The following is a 27,796-nucleotide window of genomic DNA, read 5'->3' as shown; positions in this document are numbered from 1 at the left end:
TCTGTACAAATCAGCCTAATCTCACACCCTCCTCAGAATACCCAGAATCCTTCACCCTTTGCAGTACTTATATCTATTTCCACTGAGAGGAAACACAATCAAAGCACTAAGAAATATTTTTGTTTTATTAACTTATATAATTTATAATTTTAAAGTTTGACAACTGGGGGGCATTAATGGATAAATTGGTGGTCATAACATTAGGCTAAGCCAAAAAGACAGTCCGTGGATATTATGAATCTGACCTGCCAGATTGAAAGAGGGCCAAACACAGCGGGCACCAGCAGCCTGCCTCGAGGGCCCTCGGTCCCTCTTATGAGTTGCTTCCCTGAGGACCTCTCTGTGACTTAGCAGTGGGTGGGAGTGTTGGGGTCCGTGTGTTATACGGTATACAAACTAGACTAACAGTTCAAAGTGGAATATGATGCTAAGTCACTTTAGAATGTAAAATTTCTTCACTAACACACCCATAAGTATGCTACCTTGGCCATGCACTCGCTACTGACTGCATAACGCACTTACTTCTCTTAAACCGGATAAGCTTTATAAAAATAAACACTGATACCAAAACATTACAATATTCCCATAGTAGAATCTGCAGTATTGGGTCAACAACATTTAACTAGAATGATTGACAGGAGCTTCCTAATGATTCTTCCTTCTTTAGCTACAAATGTAATCAGGGGGTCACTCACAGTCACCCCCTCTGTTAGGAATGTCCTTAGTGCCTACCCTCCTCCTGCACCTCACCCTGCACCGCCTCCCCACAGCCCTTGGTGCTGTGGAGCACGGCACAACCACACACAGCACCACCACGACCCTGCTGCTGTGGTGCAACCTTTGCCACACACAACTCGGCACAGTCTCGGCAACACCAAGTAATGCTTCGTGGTTTCATTTTGGTCAAGTTTGGCTACGTCCGGGATGAGTGTACGTAATTTGGCTGTGATTCTACCAAGTTTGTTGCCTCTACAGTGACTGAAGTTGTGTGACAGTAATTTAGGTTTCCGTATTCTGACTGACAGCAAGTGTCTCTCACTAGTAAAGGTGGATGTTTGCCTGAGCCTGTGCCGTGTGGACCAAGGCGGTGCATCTGCCTACACGTTCCTTGCCTCTGTTCTTCAATGAGGGGGTTTATACACATATCAAGATTTAGGCGACTTAAGATAAAAAATCATAAAGAATCTCTCTACAATTCACGGTAGTACGAATAAATTTCACGAGTCATGTGTTTTTTAAAACGTTGTATAAACAAAGAAAATTTTCTATGTTGGTTAGCTGAACCAAAATTATGCTTTCCTTTGTGCCATTTCTTGAATTACTAAGATTAAAAATGTCTGTTTTGTGCATTCCTCATACAACCTTCACTACAACTTATGTCCTTCAAGGCTTGACCTAAACTTTACTTTACATACTTATTGAGGCTAAATGCATTACTAATATAGTACATTTAAGGTTCTGAGTGCCACGGGACTGACCATTCTCACATCAGCTAAACATCGATATACCAAACAGACACCAAGTACTGAATGTAAAAATGCCACCAAACACGATGACAGGGGTGGAGAGATGGATATATTTAGTCACGTACCACCACGTAATCTACACACATTTTTTTTTTTTAACTTTGTGGTAGTGACTGAGTAACGTATTTGATGCATACAAGCTAAGCCTAGTACGAGATTAAACGGTGCGGTGTTGGGTTAGGTTAAGCTGAGACCATCCCAGTGTGGGGTGACCTTGGGTATTCAGAAGCATACAGCAGTCTTCCAACCTTCTAGGCTCAGAAATATTTATCGTCATGGTCTGATTGTAGAAATGGAATGTAATGAAAGTGCATCGAACCTTTTCCTTCAGTTTGCTTTAGTCTACGTCTGAAACATTTGGCTACGCACCACATTTTCTTTTGTTGTCCAACGGTAGATAGACTGCGTGTTTGAAATTTTTCCAGGGAAACGCAAAGAATATCATGTGCTCATTTATTTATATGACTAAAGGGTCACAACAAACCACTGTGAGTTATTGTACATTACTATACAAGCCTATTGTTATGAGGGCAAAGCATACTGGGGGGGAAAGGTTGCAATTATCTCCGAGTGGTGAACGCAATTGAGAGCATGCGAGCGACAGTCACATTCAAACTCCGGCGCACGGGAGGCAGCGGGCAGTTAGCACCGCCGCCACCGCCGCCGCCGCGAGAGTTCGAGGGAGGAGAGTGGAAGACAAAGGGTTTACTCATAAAAGCATCACAGAGGCCAAAGTTGCTTAAATGTGCATTAATAATATACAACACAGTGATCAAATTCCTTAAAAGTTTACACTAGTATTCCTCTTTATGAGCGTCAAGCATAACTATAATATGGTATAATTTAAAATACAACAACGGTATATATGTACTGCAACTTGTTAATAAAAAGCTAACTTGCTCTAAATCGTATATCATCTGAGACTAATAATACTAAAATGTCACTTAGTACGGCTGTCACAAATCTTAAGGGACAACAAGAATACTCTCAGCACTTACTTAACTACTAAACCAACGACTAAACCTGTAGTAGACTGGAAACCTTGCTTAACCTTACGTATCTGTGCCGAGCAACGCAAGAACTGCAATAAGTCATCTAATGGGAGAACGGTGCTACAATATTCCTTTATCACACATTTTTGGCGTACGAGAACACACATGCTCTTTATGTAGGGACTGAAACATGCCACAAATCAGTGCTTTTCAGACGCCAAACAGCGCAATGCTCCGAGTCTTTGCTGTGATGGTGCTGATGTGACGATGTGACGACGGCTGCGTGGCGCTTACCCAGACACACCAAGCTATTGAACTGGCAGGGGAGGGAGACGAGTGAGGGAGGGTATTGGGGGGCCTGAGCGAGCTGTTAACCCTTTCTAAGCCCTAGAATATTCTGATTTAAGACTTATATACCTGGGCTCATCAGTCGCATGGACAGCGGTAATGGAAGAGTGTTATCAGAATATGCCAGGGTTTGGTGGACACTTATGGATTCCCTCATGCCCTGCAATGCCCAACACACGGCTAAACAAGGACCGCTAGTGGGACTCTCCAAAGAAAACGCTCACAAAAAAACACCAGGGGAACTACAATATCTGAGTATCGCTGGTACTTGAGTGGAGAATTTAATTTATACTATGATTTACGAGAAGAATTTGCTACGGAAGATGCTAGTCTGAGGTGACGGCGACAAGGCGCGACATCAGCCATTGTCACACCCTATGCTAGAATGCACCGGGTTAGTACAGACGGCCAAACATCTGTCGGCCAGTCAATGGAGCACCATAAGGGTGACGCACTGCGGTGGCTATACGGGAACTATTTAAGATGTCAGTGTGTGCCTTCCTCCTAGACTACAATGGAATGTTCTTAGCTTGACTCACCACGGTAAGGTATGAGTGCGTGTGCCTGGAGGTGTTCGCGGGTCACTTCTTGTCTTCCTTAGCCACAGACAGGCACACCAACCACACCCCAGCACACCCGCACCTCAGACAGTGCTATGCCACCACCTCGTAGAGCACAGCATCGTGAAAACTTAGCAGTAACAGAAAACGTGCATTGTTCTTAAAGAATGTTGATGATGCACTGATGGTTGAATTCCTGGCGCTAAAAGTACATCGAGAGCAAATAAAATGTGCGTTTTTTTTATATACTTTTTCTTTTATCTAAATCTGGGAACATGAGAGAAGACACACATTGCTTGGGAAACAGTGACAAATCTCCACAAACATGGAATTCAAAGATACGTCAAATGGAGTTGGCCCATGGAATTCTCTTCAATGTTGTAACCACACGCACACCACACCCTCCACACCCCCTCTAACGGTCTCAAACACTGGCCTGCACCCGGCTAGCACAACACAAACTGGGCGGCAGCGGGCGGCGAGTGAGGGAAGCCAGGACGCGCCCGCCGGCCGCCCGTCATGTTGTCAGGATGAGCAGAGCAGTACTTCGGTCTTGTTTCTGGGATGTGGTGTGTGTGTGACGCGGCGTGCCGGTCTACTTGTCCTATCGCTGGCAAGCTGGGTAATGGTACGTAGTAAGACTTGGCAGATCAACGGGGACACACTGAACACGCCAGAACGCTGCGGTCGACGGCTGCATGTCAAGATTTGCACGACGACGCATTCTGTCATCATTACGGAGGGGTGTTCTGCTACACACGAAACAAGAATTCAACCACCACGTTATTTTGGAAATAACGGAAAGGAATCAGAACTTATATGCTAATCATGTTACTGAGTTACATCCTACACTTACAGGGCTTTGACGAGGGAACGACTATGTATGCCGGCTGGCAAGAGCAACATTTGTGTAAGTTTGGCACTTGTCAAAATAGTAGCCTTCACTTAAGGGGTTTAATACTAGGCTGAGTGGTCAAGCTGAGGAACGGAGGACTCTTTTGTGCCTTTGAGGGGACCAACACCACTACTCAGATCATAATGTCTAAACCTTCCCTCCTACATGGCGCTGTGCTTCACTACGTGTCGCCATCACCTCACCAACTCGCTGACGTGACACGGGTCAAGAGTCAAGCACCTCAGTCCTCCTCGACAAGCAAGACACTCAGATCAACACCTAAGCATACATGGATCTACATTGTGTTCTAGTGAGGTGTGCACGGTGGGTCGGAAGCTACGTATATTTGACACTAAGTAGGAATCCACCATCACATCGCGGCATGTCACGGCTCGCTATGCACTAAGCGACGAACATGAGTATGAACAGGAGCGGAGAAACAATCTGCATCAAGACTGCCATGTGGATTAGAATTTCATAACTTTTTTTTTTATCATATAGGCGAAGACAAGGCTTTGGAATGAGCGGCTCTGATGAGTGACAAACTTACGATGAGTCAGAAACGACAATCCTGGAGGCAGTTGGTCCCCTTGGGGTGTCACGATTTTGTGCGGCCAGAGACCAACACCCCAAGAACCATTCACACAGAAACACACACACACACACACATGTACACTCACACAGACAGACGCGTAACTATTTCCCGACACGAATGCAGTGGTAATACTTGACAGGCAAACGAAGACACACTGTAAATACCACACGAATCACTAAAGGTTCTAGTAATCGCGGAGACGAACACTTAAACAGGAGACAGGGACACCATACCACTTCATGACCTACCCTCCCAAGAAAAAAAAAAAAAAAAAGAAAAAAAAAAAAAAAATTCTAGGAGGCTAAAATCCGTCTATATCTCAACAGAATGAACCACAATGGGACACGGCAGCCAGGCCTCATTTTATGGACCACAAGAACCGGGCCATGTTGAGTGGACCAAGCGAACCAAGCCTGGCTGAATGGGAGGAGTGACGCGCGCAGGGCCACAAGAGGGATGGCCACACCTGCAGCAATGGCCAATTTTACCAATGAGTTTTGGATGCTACAAGACACACCAGTCTGCACTGAGGGAGCCTGGAAAATTCACCACTAGGGAGAACAGACCAGTGGGAAGAGAAGAGAGGCTAAAGAGAAGAATGAAGACTTAAAAAAAAAATATATAAGAGGATAAAAGAGAGGAATGAGACTTTAAACTTTGATAAATTTACTACAAGGAAAAGAGAGAAAAAACAGGAGAAAAGAGAAGGATGTGGAGTTAAAAGCTCCAAAGATAAAGACAAATAGAGGAATAAAAGAACAAAGAGTTTAAAGCTTAAGAAATTCACCACAAGAAGGAGAAAGACCGAGTAAAGAAACAAAAGATAAGAACAATGAAGAAATAAGAACTTGAATCACCATAAAGGAAAAAGAGAAAGCAGAGGATAAAAATAAGGATAAGGAATTGAGAAGTGAAACAGGATGAGAAATAGAGTAAAGAATAGAAAGCAGAAGGATGAGGAGTTAGAATTTTTGAGGGATTCACAGCATGGAGAGTGGGAAAAAGTCAAGAAAAGTTATATTAGGTTAGGTTAGTGACAGTTTTCCTTATGAGTGGCCAGCAGTTGACATCCACGAGATCTGGTCCATTAATAAACGAACAGAACACAGATTAGGGAAAGAACCAGACACGACTCACTTGGCGATTCACGGATACCACAACAGAAGGAGCCTGTCCCTATATGCTCCATGCCTCTGTCCCCTTAGGGTGGTGTTGAGTGACACAAGCAGAAGAGGCTATGCAAATGATCCTATTCAATGATGTGATGCTAAACACCTATCAAGTCTATACCAGACCATCACCAGCCTTACAACACTATGGGCGTCAGCTTACAGCCAGCCCAGAGAAGTGAGAATCTTAACCTGCCCAGTAACTCAGTGAAGGTCTAATACTACCATTAATTACTTGGTTATTCATCTGGGTTCCCTGCCAAACCTGAGTGAGTAAATGTCGCCTGGCAGTGAAAAAAACCCTCCTCCGGTGATAACGTCCACGAGAACAAACGATAAGTCCACAGTAAGGGAGGGGAAGGGAGGGAAGGGAAGCGTAACATGATATCTTCCACTGATTGCCGGCAGGTGGAGTGAAGGAGTCTTTTCAGGTGCCAACTTCATGGGGTCAGGCGGGGAATCCAGTCTTGGGATGACGGGGGTAGGGGAAGAATGAGTCAGTCAGGACACATGGCAGCCCTGTTAACCCTCAGCTCGAGGCGCCAAGGGTACCAAGACAAGAGGGAAGTGGAGAGAGTAGGCGAGCGACCCCGGTGAGCCTCTTTAGTCCTCATTGAAGAGCTGCTCCACGTTGATGGGGCGGTAGAAGGGGTTGGTGTAGGTGAAGGCGTGGAATGCGTCGGGGTCCAGATGCTCCATGATCTTCTTGTCAGCCGGTGAGAACTCCAGGCGGGCGTTTCGGAACACTGGGTCAAAGTTTTCTCCCAGGCGAGGGTTGCTCTGTGGAGAGACCATCACCATGGGGCCCCTGTCCAGGCTGGCAGAACACAGGGCACCCCAGCCACTCCCCATCCTGTTAGTCACCCTCTGATGCTAGCTAGCCTCTGTGTTGCCTCTTGTGGCAGGAAAACCTTGATGGCTCCAGCAGGACAGAGTAAGACAGTGACTTGGGAAGCAGGAGAAGACCACACCACAGAACCCAAACATGGTAACATAGATGAAGGCTGTGACTGTGAGGTAACATGTGAATCCAGTCATAATAAGAGAGCAAATGTGAACTTAGGCACGATAAAACAGAGGAAAACTGACTGAAGATGACATGTTAACCCAGACATCACAAAACAGAGGGGAAATGTAAGCAAGATACCAGATTAACCCAGACATTACAGAATTAGAAGAACTGATTAAAAAAGTAAACAATAACAAATAAGAATATTGTTAATAATAAGGCAACAAATGTGTAAGTTAATATTTCATCTCAGGTATAATAACAAGAGGGAAATTTAGGGTTTAATGGAGAACAAATTTAGATGGTACAAAATTAAATATGTAAATACCAAGGTAAATATTTAGAAAAAAAAAAACACAGAATTACAAAATGAATGATAAAATGAGTCAAATGTTTTTTTAGAATCACATAACAGTGATAATATGAGGTAGATTTTAACATGAGGAAACCAAATGAAGGAGATTAATCAACACAGGACTGAATTTTCTTTTTACAAATATGAAAGTTAATGAAATGTAATGATTAAGAAAAAAAAATAAAATAAATAAATAAAAAATAAATAAAAGGAAAGAAAGAGAAAAACTTGATAAATAGAAAAGAAGCAAGATTTTGAAAGGAAAGAACACCTAATAAAAACAATGATAAGTAAAAGGAAGAAATATTAGATACAAGAAAAAAATACATGCATATATAAGGAAAGAAGAAAAAATGAAAGGAAAACAAAATAATGAAAGTAGAAAGAGTCAATGAAACTAATGATACTGAAAAATAAAGCAAGAAAACATAAAAAAAAAACTGATCAAAAAGAAAGGGAAATATAATGAATAGAAAAGAAATAAGTGAAAATGAAGGAGAGAAGAGCACTAAAATTAACAATAATGATAAATTGAGAAAGAAATATTTGATGCAAGAAAAGAACAAAAACTGAAAGAATTAAGGAAAAAAAAAACAAACAAAAAGAAAACAACAAAAACTAAATGAATTAAGGAAGAAATATTTAACACAACAAAATGAGAAAGACAGAAAGAAAAGAAGGGAATAAAAAAATGAATGATGAGCAGAAAAGAAAGAAATGAGTTACTGGAAGCAGAGAGCAGCAATAAAACCAAAATAAATTAAGAAATAAATATTTGACACAAGAGCATAAACACTTGAAGACCTCACCAATAAGATCAGATTCCTAAAATGACAGAGATAAAATATATATATATATATATATATATATATATATATATATATATATATATATATATATATATATATATATATATATATATATATATATATATATATATATATATATATATATATATATATATATATATATATATATATATATATATATATATATATATATATATATGCCAATCATACCTAAGACTTCAATTGCTCAACTATCTAGAATTTGAAATACCTAAGGACATTTTGAAAATCATGGTGAAAAACACGACCAGTAATGACATGAGACTTGATATGACACAGATAACATGACACAAATAAAAATAATCCTGTTTAATTAGTTATTGTGGCATTTGTTTACCCTAAAATTATGGCTATGGGATTTCTCTAGTCTTATTAAAATGTATAAGTTTATATCGTAATTTTTTTAACACATCATGGATAACAAACTGAGTGATGGAGTATTGGAAGTCTTTTAGTATAGTTTATTTAATCTCTTTTGGTAGATTGGTAGAATGATAACATGTTGTGCAAGTTTACTTTATAATCTTGAAGGACATCACACATGACAAATGGACTGACAGAGCGTTGAGAGCAATTTGGTTGAAAGAGTTCTGTTTTAGCTCCATCAATTCTCCCCGGTCTTTTTAGCCTTTCAGACACCAGTCACATTAAACAGTGAGATTAAATGTTACAAATCTTTAAGTGCCTGCAGTTTCACTGGAATTTATAACAAAGATAGTTTTATTTTAGCTCTACTAGTCTTTCTCTGCCTTAAAATGTGATGCATGTTTGCACAATAACTTTGAAAGATGCCACTGTTTCAAATTTTTCAATGCTGTACTTTCATTTTAGATCATTACAACAGTTCAGATATACAAAGTGAAACAACAAGAGCCATCATGTCATTACTAGTCACAGGAGTGAGGTCTGTGTTCTTCAATGTTCCAGTGTCTCATCTCAGCGATTTTCAACACACTCTACTGGATGTTACTGAATCGCTCAAATTCTTTTTATGATTCTAGTGATAATTGAACAGGCTGAAGTGAAAGTTAATTTTTCAAGAGTGTTTCCAAGATTCCAGTAATAATATAAGAAAGATTTTCAACTACCAGTGAGAAAAACATCCATTAGAGCGTGGCTAATCACCCGTGGCCTTTGAAAACAGTGTGATGAGAGAAGGAAGCATTTTGGAGCATGGCCTGGGAGTGCTGAGCAGCAGGGGACACAGCACAGTGCCCTTGATGTACAACCACCACCACTTCCCAGCAGGTGATGAGTTGAGTTGTCAGGAGACCCATGCATATTATTTAAATACATAAGCTTAACATTAAAGATAGTAAGCCTGGTGGTTGTGTGACAGAATAACAGTAACAAAGCAGTCACTTAAGATGGAGAACAAAGTAGTAAGTGTTATAGACTTTTAAACATGTCTGGCTGATTAGTGAGACAGAAAAAAATAAATAGAGGTATATAACAGAGTGACAGAAGTATGTACAGTTATAATCAGATCAGACACACAGGTAGTAATGGCAAAGATTTTATGAACACATCGGACTGAGAGAAATATTTAGAGGAATAAGTATTTAACAGACTGAGAGAAGTATATATAGATCTTTATCACCTCACCACCACCACCACCACCACCACCACCACCACTACCACCACCACCACCACCACCAGAGCACCCAAGCATTAGATCACACAGAGAGAGAACCCAAGCAAAGACAACTGTGGGAGTGTTTTTCAAGGGACTGAGAGGGGAGAGAGTGACCATTACACCATTATGGGAGGGATTTCCATAACACCACGGGGTCTGTACTCTCACTCTTCACCATCTTGTCCCGGCTGCTTTCAACAGGCTGTAGTGGAAGTTGTTTACATTTTTCTCCAAGGATGTTGCCGTGATCTTAGTGAGAGTTTAATAGGATTTAGCTCGAGTTGTGAGTGTTCTTGAGAGTTTTACATGATTTTAGTGACAGTTTAACAGGTTCTAGTGAAAGCCAGTGGGGTTTTCAAGGGTACTTTCATCATTGTAGTGACAGTTTAACAGGCTCTAGTTGAAGTTATTGGGATTTCAAGAAGGCTTCGTGGTTCAGATAACAATTCAACAACCTCATAGGACTTAATGAGAGTTTCAAAGTTATTTTTTTGTTTTTATTAATACTTTACCATAGATTCTACTTTACTAGTGGGCAAGATACAAACAGAACCCAACCAATCTCCGTAACCTTTGAAAATAGCCCAGACAACAACAAAAACCTTAAGAATCCAGACCCTTGTGCTTTGAGGGGAGCAGACTTAACTTCCGGATACATTTAACGAACCATAGTGAGAGAGGGAGACTTGGGAGAAACTCGGGAGATTCTCAGCCACACAAAACATGAGGGAGGGTAAGATACGATAACACAAGCAGTATTAACACAGCCTCCCACAGGGCTTGGTGGTGCTGTGGGTGTGGGTCAGGGGTGGATGGGGGTGATAAGAAGCTAGAACCATCTACTAGAGAATTAAGGACACAGAGTTTAGGTAGTTGAATTAGTTAGGCTTTTAGGTTCCTTCTGCCGCGTCCCGCCCCACCCAGCCCCATCCCAAGGTTAGTTCCATTTAGTTAAGTTTCAGTAACAAGTACATAGAATAACATGCACCGTGTAGTTTATGGGCACAGTAAAAATTGGGCTGTATGGTAAGTTTGGAGTTTACATCTTGCACACACACGCACACACACACACACACACACACATATACACATACTGAACCTCCTACACACACACACATAACCAATAAACACATATCCTTCCCGCAGAAATAATATGCCAGAGTTTATATGTTACTAGCACGAACACACACACACACACACACACACACTTCCCACAATAATATGTGCAGTTTATACTTTCCCTTCCTTATACTGTAGCTAGTTCTCCTCTAACACTGCCAGACTAGTACTCATTCATTTTCTTCCCCATAAACAACAATAGCAGCTGATTACACCTTTTTACTTAATGGTTGCTCTTGCTAGTACTCTTATGAATGCAGGAGTTAATCAGATTTTTCACTTTTCCTCCCTGTTAACTTGATTGTTAGTGTATTCTATCAAACTGCCTAAAAAAGAATTACAAAAAAGTCTTCAAGTCTTCCAGTGGTAATTTAGCAAAGGATTCTACACCACAAGCGATGAAGAAGGAAAGCAAACCAATCATCTTTGTAGCCTCTGAAAAAATATCCTTATGAGGAAATAAAATGTTTGATCTTAACTTTACCAGCCTGATAGAAAGTTCCCATCACCTCAGCACTTCAGGACTTCCTCAACACACACACACACACACACACACATAAAGGGGAAATACCACAACTGGAAATATTTAGCTACTGGTCTTGTATATTTGTTTTGGTTTTCACTTTTTTTGTTTTATATGTGAAGTTTGAAGGAAGATTGTGTCATAAAATTGTACACATAAGGTTTGCAGTTTCATGTTCATATGTTTTAAGGTTTCAGTGTTTCATAATTTCAATTTTTATCTACTTTTGAGAGAGTTTTTCATACATTTTCACATAATTTGAATTTTTACCTCTTTATGGTTCATCTGAATTTCTACCTAACTTGCTAATTTGTGATCATTCTAATTCTTGTAAAATTTTTCAGATAATGTTTTTACAGAACTACATTTTCAAATAATCTCAATTTCAATGTCATTTTAGGATTCTGGATTTTCATGTGATTTTTGTTTCTACCCATTTTTTTTACTAATTTCTACTGATTCCACGGCCCTGTGGCAGACAGACAGACGGACAGACAGCTGCTGCCAGAAGTGACACCATGGATCTCACCACAAACCCAAGAGAAGCACAAACCTTGCACTGTCTGGGTAATAAAAGATGATGGAACCCTCACTACTTCCAGACCCAGCTGACCTACACATGTTAGATTAAGTAGTAGTGTTGCCAGAAGTCAGGTGACATTTTGTATGCACTGCCACTGTGCTTCATGAAGTTCTTGAATCCTGAGTCCTCTGGCTGACTACACCACCTGACTCAGGTGGTGTAGTCAGTCACAGGAAATTAGATGACTTGAGATTGAGGGGAATGCTGAACAGTGGCAGAGAGGGTGGTGTGTCACTCAGCTCAAGACCTCACCTACACCTCTCTTCTGTGCTTCTCCCACCTCTCCCCAAAGCTAAAATACATGAACCAACACCAGTACCGTCACTCAAATCAAGACCTCACCTACACCTCTCTTCTGTGCCTCTCCCACCTCTCCCCAAAGCTAATATACATGAACCAACACCAGTACTGTCACTCAGCTCAAGACTTTACCTACACCACTCTTCTGTCGCCTGTCCTACCTTTCCCCTAGGTTAATGCATAAACACCTATACTGGACATTCAAGGTTGTCTGTGCTCTGAGTAATGAGTCGTGTGGTCAGTGTGAAGTATGAGGTGTCAAGCAGAGACGTATTCTTTAATATTTTGGCAAGTTCTCTCCGTTAGTTTGAAGAGGCTCCAGTGGATGTTACCTGGGTCTTCAAGGGTGTTTTGATAATCCTAGTGACAGTTGAAGATGCTTTGTTACAAATTATCCGAGTTTCCAGGGATGCCTTTATGATTCCAATGACATTTTTAACAGATTCAATGTTACCAATTAGAAAAACACCAGTGAGAATCCAAATAACGATATCTGTGCCCTCTGAAGACAGTCTTCATGAGAGAGTAAAGTATTTCAAGATTTGGGACTATGTGGGTTAGCACGACGAGTCACACATGAAAAAGGTGAGCATAGCCAGACACTTGGTGGGCATTAAACTTGGCACAGGGCAGCAGAGATACACAGGACAGTACGCAGACAGTGTGCATGGTGCCACACAGCAGCGGGCCACTCACAGGTAAGAGATGATGACTTGTGGTATATTGAGTGTGTGGGGAAAGTCAACCTGGAGGCGACCAAATAATCTATTGGTGATATCTGATGAATAAGTCAAGTATCTTCAATCACTGTTCACTGAAGATGAATAATCTATTGCAAGATGACTCAGTGGTGTGTGTGGTGAATTTCTGGTTAGTTGCAATGCTGTGTCGACTACACACGCAATGAAAGATGGGAGTTTAAAAGCAATCTCAGTGTGGACGAAAGAGTACAGTTTGTTGTGTACTTGTGATGTCTTGCTGTGCTAATTATTTACGATAGAAAGAGGAATATTTAACTATCTCTGCCTTGTACATCCCCAGTATTTCTCTTCCTCCATACATTAATTTGACTAAAGACGTGAAGTTCACTGGATTCTGTGATGTAACTACAAGGGCAAGTGTGTCTGTGATCTGCTACACGTGTGAACTTGTTGATGTGTTGAAAGAACTGGTGCTTCTTCTTAAAATATATCCCAAATTGTCAAGATCATTGTCACTGTCTGAATTATGTTTAAAAATTACCGAAAAAACTCTTAATTTTAATATACTGAAGAGGAGATGGTACAAAAGTGATAAAAGTCAAACCTCAGTTACATAAAATGCCCCAAAATTTGGTATAAAAATGGGATGAAAAAAATCTAAAAAAAAAAAAAAACTGGCCGATCCAACATGACCCAAAATACGAAGCAAGAACAACACGCCATCACTTCATCTCATTACAACCCACACACGTTACCATTGCACACACACCACACACAAGGTCACTCCAGGTCATCTTTAGGTCACCTCCAGGTCACCTCCAAGTACAGACAAGGGAATAATAAGGTCACACATAATGCTATTTTCCTTGACGTAGCCTACACTCCACATTACATGAACCAGACTTCGGGAGGTCATGAGTATGGCAGGTCAGGTCACCAGCCCCTGCCTGCTGGTGTTGCTGGGTCATATTTCCAGAACAGGAGAACATTTCCTTGTCTTGGTGTTATTACAGAACATCTTGTCTCACTCCAGCTGATGAAATGATCCAAACTACTCTATTTTTTCATGGAGTTGAGGCTGTCTGCTTGGTTGCTGTGTCACTTAACCCTCTGACTGCTGTGGCCTCTTGCCTGACACAGTAAAATGTTCTAACCTGTTCCTGCACAACCTCATGTTATTTTGACACATTCAGCTGATAATAAAAGGACTGACTACAAAACCTCTTAATGGATGTTGTCATTTTCTCTCTGCAGAACAGTCATCTCTCATTACTCAGGAGACAGTTAAGGGGTGCACTGTGAGGAGCAGTCAGATGGTTAATGGCTGGTTTACCTCTAATGGTGTATCTAGTGTGGAACAGTGTAAATTGAAGTCTAGTTAAGATTAGAAAGTTCGCAGGTGTTTGAAATTAACTTATATTTACTACTCCTGCTTGCTTCTATCAACAATGCAATTTATTTTTTTAACCTAACCTGTGATATTTTTTTTTACCTAATTTAACCATAAACATTCAAAATCACTCATAAAACCTGACAGTAATGCACTGGTAACAACATCTGTACATAACAACCAAGCATAGAATCATCCGTCAGAACATACAAAACTTTCATCAGGTGGAGTGAGACTGCATTAAATTGATCTATAATAACACCAGCAACTCTTCCAAGCACAACAGAACATTGCGCCGACAGGGAACCGGTAAATTGAGGTCAGAATAATTCCTTCGGGTAGAAACTGAAACAGCCTTAAGATAAGCATGCACTTCAAAGGTTACCATGCATCATGCAGCAGCTATCTACCAGTCATGCAGGCTGCCACATGCCCTGTCTGGTGCGGAGGGAGGAGAGGTTCACACGGAGGACATAATGGTCACTCGTATTGAAGAAAATGTGAAGAGAAGTTTGACCTATAGCCACCACCATGATATAGTGAAGAATAGTCCTGCCAACACCATAGTAAAGGGAAATTTAGCTGACTACTGACACCATAACAGTGAGATTTAATTGTCAACACCGTAATGATAGGAAATTTGACCTATAGCCACCACTGTGATGTAGAGAAGATTAGTCCTGTCAACACCACAACACCATAATAAAGACAAATTTACCTCACCACTGACATCATAACAGAGATTTAGCCTATGAGCATCACCATAACATTATTTTAGTCCTGTCACCACTGTAGTATAGACACATTAAGCTGGTTTACCACATCACCACCACTGCCATTAGATCACTTTAGTCCTACACTGCCAACCACTGAAACATGAAAACTTTAAACTTGCTTCAACACCATAAGGCAGAAAAAAATGTTGCAATAACCACTATCAAATAAACAAATAAACAAATAAACAAAAAGATACTTATCACCATAACACCACTAAGACCTATCCTAGCCACCACCACTACCACCAACACCACCACCACAACCACCCACCACCTCTCCTCTAATGCTGGTGGAAGACTGTGGGAGAAGGGGAGCGAACAGAAGAGAAGAGACACCTAACAGTGACCTACAGATCCTGACAGCAACGTAAGTGTCTGAGATGCTGGGAAGAGAAAGACGAGTAGCTGGGAGTTGAGTAAGTGGTGAATTGTAAGTAGAAGCTATAAAACCAACAAGATATGAGTGAAAGATGGTAGGAAGTATGATGAAAGAATAACTGATAAATGATGACAGGAAGGATCTGGGAGTAAGAGTATGAGGTATATAAAGTTAAAATTGAATAGAACCTGATGCCAACCCCACAGGACAGGAAACAAATGGTAGGAAATGTGACAAAAGAATAAGAATGATAGATAATGGTAGAAAGGGAGATAAAACAATGAACAAGACTAGAAGAAAATAGACTTAAGACTGAGTACCTGCTGATAACAACCTCACAGGATAGGAAAGAGATGGTAGGGAGTGAGATGAAGGAATGAGAGAGGTGATGCTGAGATGAGTAGATGAATTAGAGTAGATAAGAGGTAAGGAGAAACAAGAAGGGGAATAACTGAATAATGATGTTGAGATGAGTGGATGAATTAGAGTAGATAAGAGGTAAGGAGAGACAAGAAGGGAAATAACTGAATAATGATGTTGAGATGAGTGGATGAATAAGAGTAAATAAGAGGACAGACAAGAAGGGGGAATGGCTGAATAATGATGGTGAGATGAGTGGATGAATAAGGGTAGATGAGAGATAAGGAGAGACACAAAGGGAGAATGACTGGAAAATGATGTTGGAATGAGTCGATGAATAAGGGTAGATGAGAAAAAAAAAGGACAGACAGGAAGGGAGACCATGGTTGGTTGAGTGGGGAAGAATCATTAACAAGACAGTGTAATGATGACCAAAAAACTCAAGATTCATAATATAATCCTAATCTTTGAAATCTTTTTGAGTGAAATCCTCAAATTAATCCTGTAGTAATCAGAAAAAAAGTAATCTTAGAAGTGAGTCCCATAATGAAAAAAAAAGAAACATAGAGATTTATATAAACTAATCCTATACTTTTAATATACTGTAACTCAACCTAACCTAACAAATAGAAGCTTAAATCATCTCGATAAATAAAAACCTGAAAAAGAGAACACTGCTTAGCTTCTCTCAGTCACAGCCTAACCTAAGTAGTCTTCACCTAACAGGATGAATAAACACTATAGATAAGGACAAGATAAAGACAATGCACAACTTAACCTGACCTGACCTGACCTAACCACCTTTACAGATAGACACAAGGAATACACTACAAATTTTCTCAGTAACAACTTAACCTAAACTAAAAAAAACACTGCATATTTCCTTTCACCCCCAACCTAACCTAACCACATCAGGAGATAGAGACGAGGAAGGCAGCACTACAAATTTTCTCAGCAACTTAACCTAACCTAAAAAAAAAAAAAAAAAAACACTGCATATTTCCTTTCATCCCCAACCTAACCTAACCACATCAAGAGATAGAAACAAGAAGACAGCACTGCATATTTCCTCTTAGCCACAGCAAGCCACACCCACCACACGATGCAGTAACACTTGCGGTGGGTGTGTCTGTTTGTGGGTGACACTTCGCACTACCTCCAGAAAACACCGCTAGTCACTGTCACTACTGTACGCTACGCTACTACTGCTGGCCAGGCCCTTGCACATTCCACGCAGTCCACGGCCGCTGGGAGGAACACTCGGCTGCTGGTGTCCTTAATGGCGGGTTAATGCTCAGCTGCAGTTGTTACTCTTTGTTTTGTTGTTGTTTGTTTTGTTGAGTGCTTTATGCTTGCTTCTCATTTAATGTGCTATATTTGTTCACTGTTGTTGTTGTTGTCGTTGTTGTTGCTTACTTTCTCACCAGGGGAAGTCTTTTGAATACTTGAATCGTGGTTTTTGTTCGACAAGGTTAAATTTCAGTCACTGCTATTGGTTGTAGTAATATTATTGTCTGTGTTCTTGCAAATTTTCTTAAGTACGTGGATATATTTATTATGATTTTTATGTTTATGTTTGTTTTTTTTACACTTGTACAATATGAATCTTTAATTCAGTACAGTTTTATTTTACCTATTGTTTTATCTATTGATTTTAAGTGAGTGATATTAACTTCCTCAAACACTAATAAACTTGTGATATATTTGATGCGCTTCTCTCTTCTCACTGTACAATGAACTCAACCCCCACTCATCTCACCATCTCTTCCATAAGGAGCACAATCTTGAGAAGTTTAAACCTAATAATTTTGAATACACATCTTATAAGGACCTTTCATCTTTACATTTTCAGGAAGCGCATAAAGACTTCAACATAAACAAACCGTAAGAATAAACGACACGTACTTCCTTGACTCTTTGACCAGCGTTCCACCAGCAGCAGCAGTGTTCCCCCCACCTCCCGGCCAAGCCTCAGCCAAACAAGTCTCATCAGAAACTATATTATCCAGTTTGGACCTCAACTTGCTTCAGCGGACAGGAGCGGAAAGTGTTAGTGTGACTGGAAGATTTGACAGGTAACCGCAGCATCCCGTCTCATTGCAACGATAGATTACGTAACGTTCTTCTGACTGATGTGAATGAGAAGTGTTGCCAGTTTGAAAGGTGACCGTAATATTAATGAATACACGTGATCATTTAGTTTATCTTTGGATATGAATTAAAATGTCTATATACGTTTTTTATCATTTATTTATTTTGTTTGTTTAATCAAGCGGTGACTGTATCATTGTCTCGTTCTAAAGAGCGATGCCCACTGTGTTTCTTCGCCAGACATGACTAGAAAGAATGTTGCTCTTATGGGTGACTGCAACATTCATTTACATTCATTTACGTTAACCCACACCACCCCATTATTGCAGGGACTTGTATTAGTCAGCCAAATATTAAAGTCAATGAATAAACACAAAGTTAATTCTCTAAGCCATAAATTATTACCAAGTCCATTGTTTTGGTTAATCCAGCACTGTTGCCAAAATAGAATCATATGTACAAACTGCAATGCTGGAAAATCTTGTAAAAATCAGAATAAAAGCGTTTAAAAGCAAGCGTTTCATTTGACAGTCAGCATTCATATCCAACTCCTCAGTTAAACTTTGGCACCTCAATTACCAAGAGCTGACTTTTGAGCAGTTCAAAGCCATGTGGAAGCAAACCAGTAAGCATCACCTCTCTGCATCACAATCTTACTCAATATTATTCTCCTTCACAGAACTCATTACCTCCTTGCAGCTGAGTGACTGTGAACACTTGACTCAAACTTTCCTTATGTCACCAAAACTCATGAGAAAAGAGTCAATTTAGGAGGGCCACACACCCACGCAAAGGAGTCTTAAGTGCAGAAGCTGTGAGGGCAGGGCGAGTCAGGACCACAAGCCTGACTCCGGCCTTGTGAGTGATGCTAAGCTGAGACAGGAAGGCAAGTCACCCGATCACCAAGACAACTCAAAACTCGCATGAAGGGGCAGAGTGACGCGGGAAAGCTGAGAGAGCAAGGCAAGTCACACGTCACCAACACGACTTGAATCTCAAACTGGGGCAGAGTGGTGCGGGGAAGCTCAGACAGCAGGCAAGTCACCCCATCGCCACAATGACTCAAATCTCTTACAGGGACAAATGACGCGGGAAGCTAGAGGAGCAAGGCAGGTCAGCCAGTCACCAAAAAAGACCTGAAACTTGCACATCTGACCCTGAAGTGAAGGCAGAACGACGCATGGGATGGTAAAGTTGAAGTCCAAGATGGAATGCAAGAAACAGCAGAAGGAAGAGAGAAAGAGAGAGAGGGAAAGAGGTGGAGTACTCACAATCTTGGGCTTGAAGGGTGGCTGCACCTCCCGGTTCTCAAGCTTCTCCCAGTCAATCCTCCTGAAGAAGGGGTGGGTCCTCACATCCTCCTCCCCCTTAGGGCCGCAGCCAAGGCGCTTCTGGGGCTGCTTGGTCAGGAACTGTGGGGGGGACAGCTGGTCACTCACTCACACCAACACTTGCTTTATGTCAATACCAATAAAAAATAAATAAATAAATAAATAAAAAATAGATAAATAAAAAGTCCACTATTTATTATAATTACTACTATTACTATAAATACTACAGCTAATACTATTCCTACTACTATTTATAACCGTCATCACTACTACTATTGCTACTACTGCTATTTCTACTCTATTACTACTATTACTACAATTACTAGTAGTCAGCCCTGCCTCAAAACATTCCAAGCTTCTTTTCTTCATATGATACACAGAAAATATATCCATTACAGCAAATATGAACATTGGATACTAAGTTTAAAAAAAATAATTAAATAAAAAAAATAAAACAACAAAATAAAAAGAAAAAACACATAAGATCCCTTAAATATGAACAGAGAGAGAGAGAGAGAGAGAGAGAGAGAGAGAGAGAGAGAGAGAGAGAGAGAGAGAGAGAGAGAGAGAGAGAGAGAGAGAGAGAGAGAGAGAGAGAGAGAGAGAGAGAGAGATATCCTTAAGATTAAAGCGACATTTTAAAATCTCAGCAATGATTCTCTCAGCTTTAATGTTACCTGGCGGCCTCCCCCCCCTCCCTGCCTGGCAGACACCACACACCGCCACACCATGCTATGTGACCCTTATTTACTTGCAATGTCACCCCTTAACACACTTTTTTCTCCTCCTAAATGTTAAAAAAAACATCAGTGTGTCCTTTAAGTGGTGATACCTCTTATAATAGTCCATGTATAGTTTTATTTACATTTTCAGTTTCATAGCATATACTTTTCTTCTCCCTAAAAACTCAATAAGTTTCCTTCCTAATGCCTCTTGAAATAATGCAAGTATAGTTTTATTTACTTATATTTAACCTGATAGTACATAAGACACTTTCCTTCACGCCTCAAGTTTAAAAAGTGCCCCCTTGGTCTCATACAAGGTGATGCCTCTTGTAATAATCCAAGTACAGAACATTTAATTTATTTCTATTCAATCTGGTAGCATATAAGACACTTTTCTCTGCCCCTTGCAGTTTTAAAAAGTCACCCCTTCTATTCTCTACTGACCTAACATGGCAGACCACCACCACCACCACCACCACCACCACCACCACCACCACCACCACCACCACTACCACCATCACCACCACCACCACCAGCTACTGGCCAGTCAGTATCACACCTGGCTTCACACAAACAGTCACATGTTTGGTTCCTGGCATGGCTTTCTCCCAAACATTTGATTTGTTTCAGCTTCCACATTTATCTAAGCTTCCAATCAATATTTCACTGTTTTTTCATCTTTCATTTATACTTAAGCCTCCACATCAGTATTTCGTTGTTGTGATGTGTGGAGTGTGTTGAGTGGCTTGAGGCAACACAACACCAGTGGGAATGGCCTTGATGTCATTCCCAAATTCCAGTGTCTGTATACTTGTCACTATCTAACTATCTATTATCTAACAAAGCAATTCATTATGTTATTTATCAATTGAAAATATTTACTAATCTATCTTATATACATTCCTCTGTGTAAACTTTTACTATCTTCAAGAATTCTCTCTGACAAAATATGTGTTGAACTTTCATAAGTCAATGTATCTATTTGTCCCTATGTATCTCTTTACACACATCTATTTATTATCTATTAACTGTATCTACAAAATCAAAACTATTATTTTCTTTATTTATCATTTCAAAACATTTACTTATCTATTCACAAATATTTCTCTGTATACACCACAACCTTTAAGAATTCTCTAAAAAAGACACTCTGAATTACCATGAATCAGTACATTTACTTGTCCATGCATCTCTACACCCAAGAAACCCAGCACTGCCTCTCAGAACTCTTTAAAAAAGCACACTCCTTCAAAACACAGGCAGAGAGCAGTAATGATCTCCAGACACCCACCCTGGCATCCCACACAGCCCTCACCTTCCTCCCACTTCCCTGATACACTCCCTACTCCATCTCTGCAATTCACAGGTGGCTTACTCCCCCCTTCCCCCCTCACCCCACCTCCATACTCTCACCACCTCAATTTTACTTTCATACACTTAACAGCATGAAGGTGGAAGCAATAAAAAGCTTTAACAAATGGTATCTTTCTCTCCCACTGCCATCCCTTCCCTTTAATCTTACTCTCATGTATTAATTTCTTTGCCACCTGCACTCCTGGTTCTTGAGGGACGATAAAAACACCGCCACACCACCATTGCTTACCCCCTTGCAGCACTCCTTGGATTCCTTAGAGAGGGACTTGGGGTAGGACACATTGTGGTCGGTGATGGCAGCGAAAAGTTCCTCTTCATCTTCGCCGTCAAAGGGTGGCTGGCCAACCAACATTTCGTAAAGCAGGACTCCATAGGCCCACCAGTCCACACTCTTGCCGTAGGGTTGGTAAAGGATAATCTGTGTGGAGAGGTGGAGTGTGGGGTAAGTCTTTGGCGCCTGTTGTTATTCTGAAACGCTTTGCTCTCTATCGCTACAACTGTTTACAAAGGCCACACAGATGGTTAGCTAGGTTCTCAAAACTGTTTCGCCTGTTGGTAATATATAAGTGTTGTTAATCTGCCACTAGAACCATAAAAACACCAATAAAAACCTGTGTAACTTATGAAAAACACCAAGATTTTGAAACGCTCTGTTCTCTCAATATGACTGTTTTCAAAGGCCGCGGAGATGGTTAGCTAGGTTTTCAAGACTGTTTCTCCTGTTGGTAGTGTAGAAATATTGTTAATCTGCCACTAGAACTGTAAAAACACTCTTGAAAACCCGTGTGAGTAATAATGTATAAATAAAGCAAAACACACACACACACACACACACACACACACACACACACACACACACACACACACACACATTTTCCTCACCCAATTCATCTCTCACACACTGTTAAGCCTCACAAGACACACAGTGGAGGGTGGAGGGTGAAGGGGGAGGTAAAATAAGCAAGTTCTCGCCTCCACACTCCCCACAGCCTCATAGATCTCTCTGTAATGTTCCGTCATCCACAGTGTTGCTCCGAGAAATGATTATGATAAAAAGTCAGGCTTGGAAAAATATAATATAGGTCTTTCAGAAACAAGCATGCATATATGTTAGGTTAGTGTTCCTCTCTCTCTCTCTCTCTCTCTCTCTCTCTCTCTCTCTCTCTCTCTCTCTCTCTCTCTCTCTCTCTCTCTCTCTCTCTCTCTACAGAAAATTATGATTAAAAAGTGAGGTTGGGGATATATATATATATATATATATATATATATATATATATATATATATATATATATATATATATATATATATATATATATATATTTTATTTTACATCACATGTTGGAATTATTTTTCATTGCACAGCTTCCTTTGCACCAACAGTCCAAGGAAATAAGAAAAGAGAGGAAAAGAGAAGGAAAAAAATAACTCTCTCTTTTCAATCCTCGCCTCATTTTTTCGTTATTTCTTTGGACTTGCCATCATTGTTGTGGGGAAACAAAGCAAGTAATCCCCAGCATATCGTTAATTCTGTGGCAGTTTTCCTCGCTCGCACAAAAGGACAAAACAACGGCTACGAAAAATGATTACGTTCTTCAAAACAGGCGGCCTCACAGTTGGAATTTTACGTCACCATAACAGAACGAGAATTATATTGATTTTACACACACACACACACACACACACACACACACACACACACACACACACGTATTATTATTATTATTATTATTATTATTATTATTATTATTATTATTATTACATTTCTTCTATTCCCGACAATGCTTGTTACTTTAGATACACAATGCACTGAGAAGTAATAACAAGAACGCTGAGTCTAAAATAATTACTTGCTTCCATGAAAATAACAAGAAAAGGAAAAATAAATGAAAAAAATGAAGAACAAAAGGAAAATAACAGATATCTTGATGTGACGGTGTTTGGTCTACATTTTTAACAGGCCGTCGTGGAAGTAGCTCGGGTCTTCAAGGGTGTTTTCATGATTCCTGTGATAGTTTAACAAGTTGTAGTGGAAGTTGTGGGGGTTTTCAGGGGTGCTTTCATGATCCTAGTGACAGCTCAACAAGAATTCTGCATCATCAAGAATTTATATAATCACACACACACACACACACACACACACACACACACACACACAGGAAACTCGAGAAACACACCTACCCTACCAAAACACACCTGCAGGCCACCAAAACAGACAGAAAAAAAAAAAAAACCCACTAAAGACTTCACAATCACCCCCCAAAAAACACACACACACACACACACACACACACACACACACTGAAAAATACCCGTTACTTCCACCACCACCAACACCACCCAGCCGGCTTACCTCCGGGGCAATGTAGTCAGGAGTACCACAGAAGGTCTTGGTGGTCTTGTCGCCAGAGATGCCTTCCTTGCACATACCAAAGTCAGCAATCTTGATGTGGCCGTCCTGATCAAGCAGCACGTTGTCCAGCTTCAAGTCACGGTACACGATGGAACGAGAGTGGAGGAAGAATAGACCAATAGCAATCTCTGCAGCATAAAACCTGGGGACCGAAGGACGTGGGGAAATAAGAGAAGCTGCAAGTCATAAGGGTTGCATGTGCAGTCCCTGTGTGTGTGTGTGTGTACGTTGTGTGTATTGTGTGGTTTGAAGGACACTGAAAAGAAAATGTGTGTGATGGGGACAATGAAAGGAAAATGTGGTGGTGTGAGGTTTTCAAGGGATACTTAAGAAAAAAGCGCTTCATATGAAATTTCAAGGGATAATGAAAAGAAAATGTGTAGTAATATGTAGTTTTCATGGGATACTTAATAAAAATATACTTGCCATGAGATTTTTAAAGGAGAACAAAAGGAAAAACAAGCTTGGTGTGTGATTTAAAGAGACACTTATAATTAATTACAGAAGGCAGAGTTTTCTTTTTAAAATCATAACTTTTCAGGAGTGCAAGCTTGAGTGGCGCATGAGAGATGACTTGAGAGAGGCCATGAGTGGTAATGAGCGAGCCTTGAACCAGACTAGAGAGGGACGTGGGGACAGCCTGAGAGGAGCTTGAAAATAAAAAAAATAAGAGGGACTTGAGTGGGAAATGAGAAAAAAATAAGAGAGAAATGAGAAATTAGAGAGTGGACATGAGGGCTAATGAGTGGGCCCTGAACCTGATAAGAGGAACATGGGGACGAGTTGAGTGGAGGTTGAAAATTAACGATACAAAAACAAGCGAGAACTGAAAGGAAACTGAGGGGACCGGAGTGGGAAATGAGGGGGAATAAGAGGATATGAATGGGACTGAGTGGTAAAGAGTAGCACCAGACCAAACTTGAGAGGAAAATGATGGACAAAAAGAGTAACTGAGAGGAACCTAAGAGGAAAAATAAGAAAATGAGGAAGAAATAAGAGGAAATGAGAGGGACTTGAGTGTGACCTGAGTGATAAAGAGTACCACCAGACCAGACTTGAGAGAAATGATAAAAAAAGAAGAACTGAAAGGAATCTGAGAGGAAAATAAGAAAATGAAGAAGAAATAAGAGGAAATGAGAGGGACTTGAGTGGGACTGAGTGATAAAAATAGCACCACACCAAACTTGAGACGAATGTGACGAGAAAAAAAAAAGTAACGAAGCCTGAGAGGAAAATAAGAAAATGGGGAAGAAATAAGAGGAAATAAGAGGGACTTGAGTGTGACCTGAGTGGGGTAAGGACACTCACACAGCGACTGGCTCCTTGAATTTGCCACACTGCTGAATCTGGAACATCAGGTCACCTCCATTCACATATTCCATCACAAAGTACAGCCGGTCCTGGAATACGCACAAACACACGTACAAACACATATGTATAATCCCCTGTGTGTAAGTTTTCATCATTCATACGTACACACACACACACACACACACACACACACACACACACACACACACATTTCTCCCTCTCTATTTTTTTTTTTTTTTTTTGACAAGTACTGTTAGGTTTGTTATATTTGAGATTTCCGAGAGGGGAAGTGTGGTTTAAATTCTCTCTCTCTCTCTCTCTCTCTCTCTCTCTCTCTCTCTCTCTCTCTCTCTCTCTCTCTCTCTCTCTCTCTCTCTCTCTCTCTCTCTCTCTCTCAGTTTGTTCATCATTTTCCTTGTTTTCTTGTATTTTTCTAATTTCTTTTCCTTCATATTCTGTTCTCTCTCTCTCTCTCTCTCTCTCTCTCTCTCTCTCTCTCTCTCTCTCTCTCTCTCTCTCTCTCTCTCTCTCTCTCTATGGCTATTAACTCATTCTGACATTACCAAGTGTGAAATAAATGCTAAACCCCCCATCCCCCTTCCCGCTGCTCACCATGGTCTGGAAGCAGGAATGGAGCTGGACAAGGAATGGAGGCTTGTTGGCGAGAGCAAGCACCCTCTTCTCTATCATGGTGCACTCCACATCATCGTCCTGGATAATGATGTCCTTCTTCAGGATCTTGATGGCGTACAGCTCATCCGTGCCCTGGGGGGGAGATGAGCTAGGTTACGTTGGGCTGGGGAGGGTTGGGCTGGGTTGGGTTGGGGAGTGTTGGTTTGGGCTGGGCTGGGTTGGGTTGGGTTGGGTCAGAAAGAAGAAGAAGAAGAGGAGGAGGAGGAGGAGGAGGAGAGGAGGAGGAGGAGGAGGAGGAGGAGGAGGAGGAGGAGATGAAACATTGAAAAATAGTTATTTGAATAAATAAGGAAGGCACATTTATGTGAATGTTCCCTGAGCAGGGCAGTAATGCCGGTGTTGCAGGCTGCGTGGGGACAGGCGCCATGTTGTAGTGAACACCGCCAGGGAAAGGAAATACTTGTGTTTAAGTACACTTTTCCATAAAAAAGCTTACAATATGTCAGTAAAAAGTAACAACAGTGTCTTCAGAGGTAAAGAAAGTAACAAGAATTGTTCCATGTGCCTCAGATCTCTGCCTCCCTGGGACAAGCGAGGGCGCGGCGTCCTGACCAGCGCGTCACGGCGCAGCGCGTCCCTCGTGGCAGCGCCCCGGCGCGGGGCGAGGCTGCGCGCCGCGCTCGGGTCTTGTGTTTCGTGTCGGTGAGAGGGGAAATTTGGTTGGTTGCCCAGAGCGTCGCCGGGGTTCGAGTCCCACCTCAGCCTGTCCCTCTGGAGTGTGTCCCGCCTCACTCCTCGCCGAACGCTTCAGTCCACAGCCGCGCGTAGCGAGCGCCAACTTGCGAAGGGCTGACTTGCGGTGACCGGTGCGCTCCTTCGCCGCCCTCTCCGAGTTGCTCACTCTGTGGACGCTCCCTGATGACCTCCAGCCTTGCGGGACCCTCCTTCCCTCCTGCTCGGAGTGGTGTGAGGGACAGAAAGGAGCAAAGGTAACTCAGGAATCCTGTACTCTCGTCCTCGCCTTGCTGGGGTGCTTGCTGGTGTCGCTGTCGCTCGTGGTGGTGTTCGCCTTGCTGTCTCCTGCGGCATCGCGTCATGGCGTCTGTCACGCTGAGTGGCGTGGTATCCTCTGCGGCACTGTTGGTGTCCCAGTCCTCTTCTGCACTGTGGGATTCGCTATCCTCTGCGGCGCTGTCGGTGTTACAGTCCTCTTCTGCACTGTGGGATTCGCAATCCTCTGCGGCGCTGTAACTCCCGAACACCTCAGTCCACAACCGCAGGTACTGCTTGGTGACTCCTTCTGGTGTGATGTGACCCAAGCGTGGAGTGTCTCCGCCTCGCTTTTCCTCCCCCTCACGCTGATGACGCGCTGGCTCCCCGAACACCGCGGTCCACAGCCGCACGTAGCTGACGCCAGCTTCCGAGGGACTCATCTGCGGTAACTGCTGCAGGTGTTCATCCTCCTGGTCGCTACGGGCTGCAGTTTCGCTGCTCTCCGCGTCCTGCGTGACGCTGTAAGCCTCGGAGTCCTGTGCGGTGTTAGTCTGTGTGTCCTGTGCGGCGCTGCTTTCCTCTGCCTCCTCCGCAGCGCCGGCAGGCTCGCACTGGTCTGGAGGCATGGACGCCGCCTCGTCATGGCGGACCCGGAGGGCACTGCCGGGAGGCAGCAGCCACTCGGCGGGGTCCGGCATGGGGCCGTATCCATGCATCTCCTGCACCAGGCGCTGCAGCCTGGCCGCGCTGGGCTGGTACCTCCCCAAGGGGGAAGGTGACCATCGGGACGGGGCTGGGAGCCCGCCGGTGTCCCATTGGGTACACGGGAGGGGTGGGGACAGGGGAGACCTGAGCCACAGTGA

General features: G+C 41.9%; 1 protein-coding gene across 6 annotated transcripts in view; it reads right to left on the bottom strand.

Moving 5' to 3' along the window:
* The window catches only part of LOC135094556 (protein kinase C, brain isozyme-like), a 146,330-nt gene that overhangs the window by 3,415 nt on the left and 115,119 nt on the right, over positions 1-27,796 (bottom strand). For 3 of the 6 annotated variants that reach the window (XM_063994752.1, XM_063994751.1, XM_063994753.1), the window contains exons 9-14: positions 25,920-26,072; positions 25,305-25,396; positions 23,937-24,138; positions 21,815-22,003; positions 19,427-19,567; positions 6,550-6,865 (exon numbers count right to left, since the gene is read on the bottom strand). In XM_063994752.1, the coding sequence (XP_063850822.1) occupies positions 6,689-6,865; positions 19,427-19,567; positions 21,815-22,003; positions 23,937-24,138; positions 25,305-25,396; positions 25,920-26,072 (954 nt within the window). In that variant the 3' untranslated portion in view covers positions 6,550-6,688. Of the gene's footprint in view, positions 1-111; positions 6,866-19,426; positions 19,568-21,814; positions 22,004-23,936; positions 24,139-25,304; positions 25,397-25,919; positions 26,073-27,796 lie in introns of those variants that run through there. The other 3 variants (XM_063994755.1, XM_063994756.1, XM_063994754.1) reach the window with 2 other exon arrangements.

This window comes from Scylla paramamosain, chromosome 46, assembly GCF_035594125.1.
Source record: "Scylla paramamosain isolate STU-SP2022 chromosome 46, ASM3559412v1, whole genome shotgun sequence".
In the NCBI taxonomy this organism is placed as follows: Eukaryota; Metazoa; Arthropoda; class Malacostraca; order Decapoda; family Portunidae; genus Scylla; species Scylla paramamosain.
This window is presented reverse-complemented; position numbering and strand designations above follow the sequence as displayed.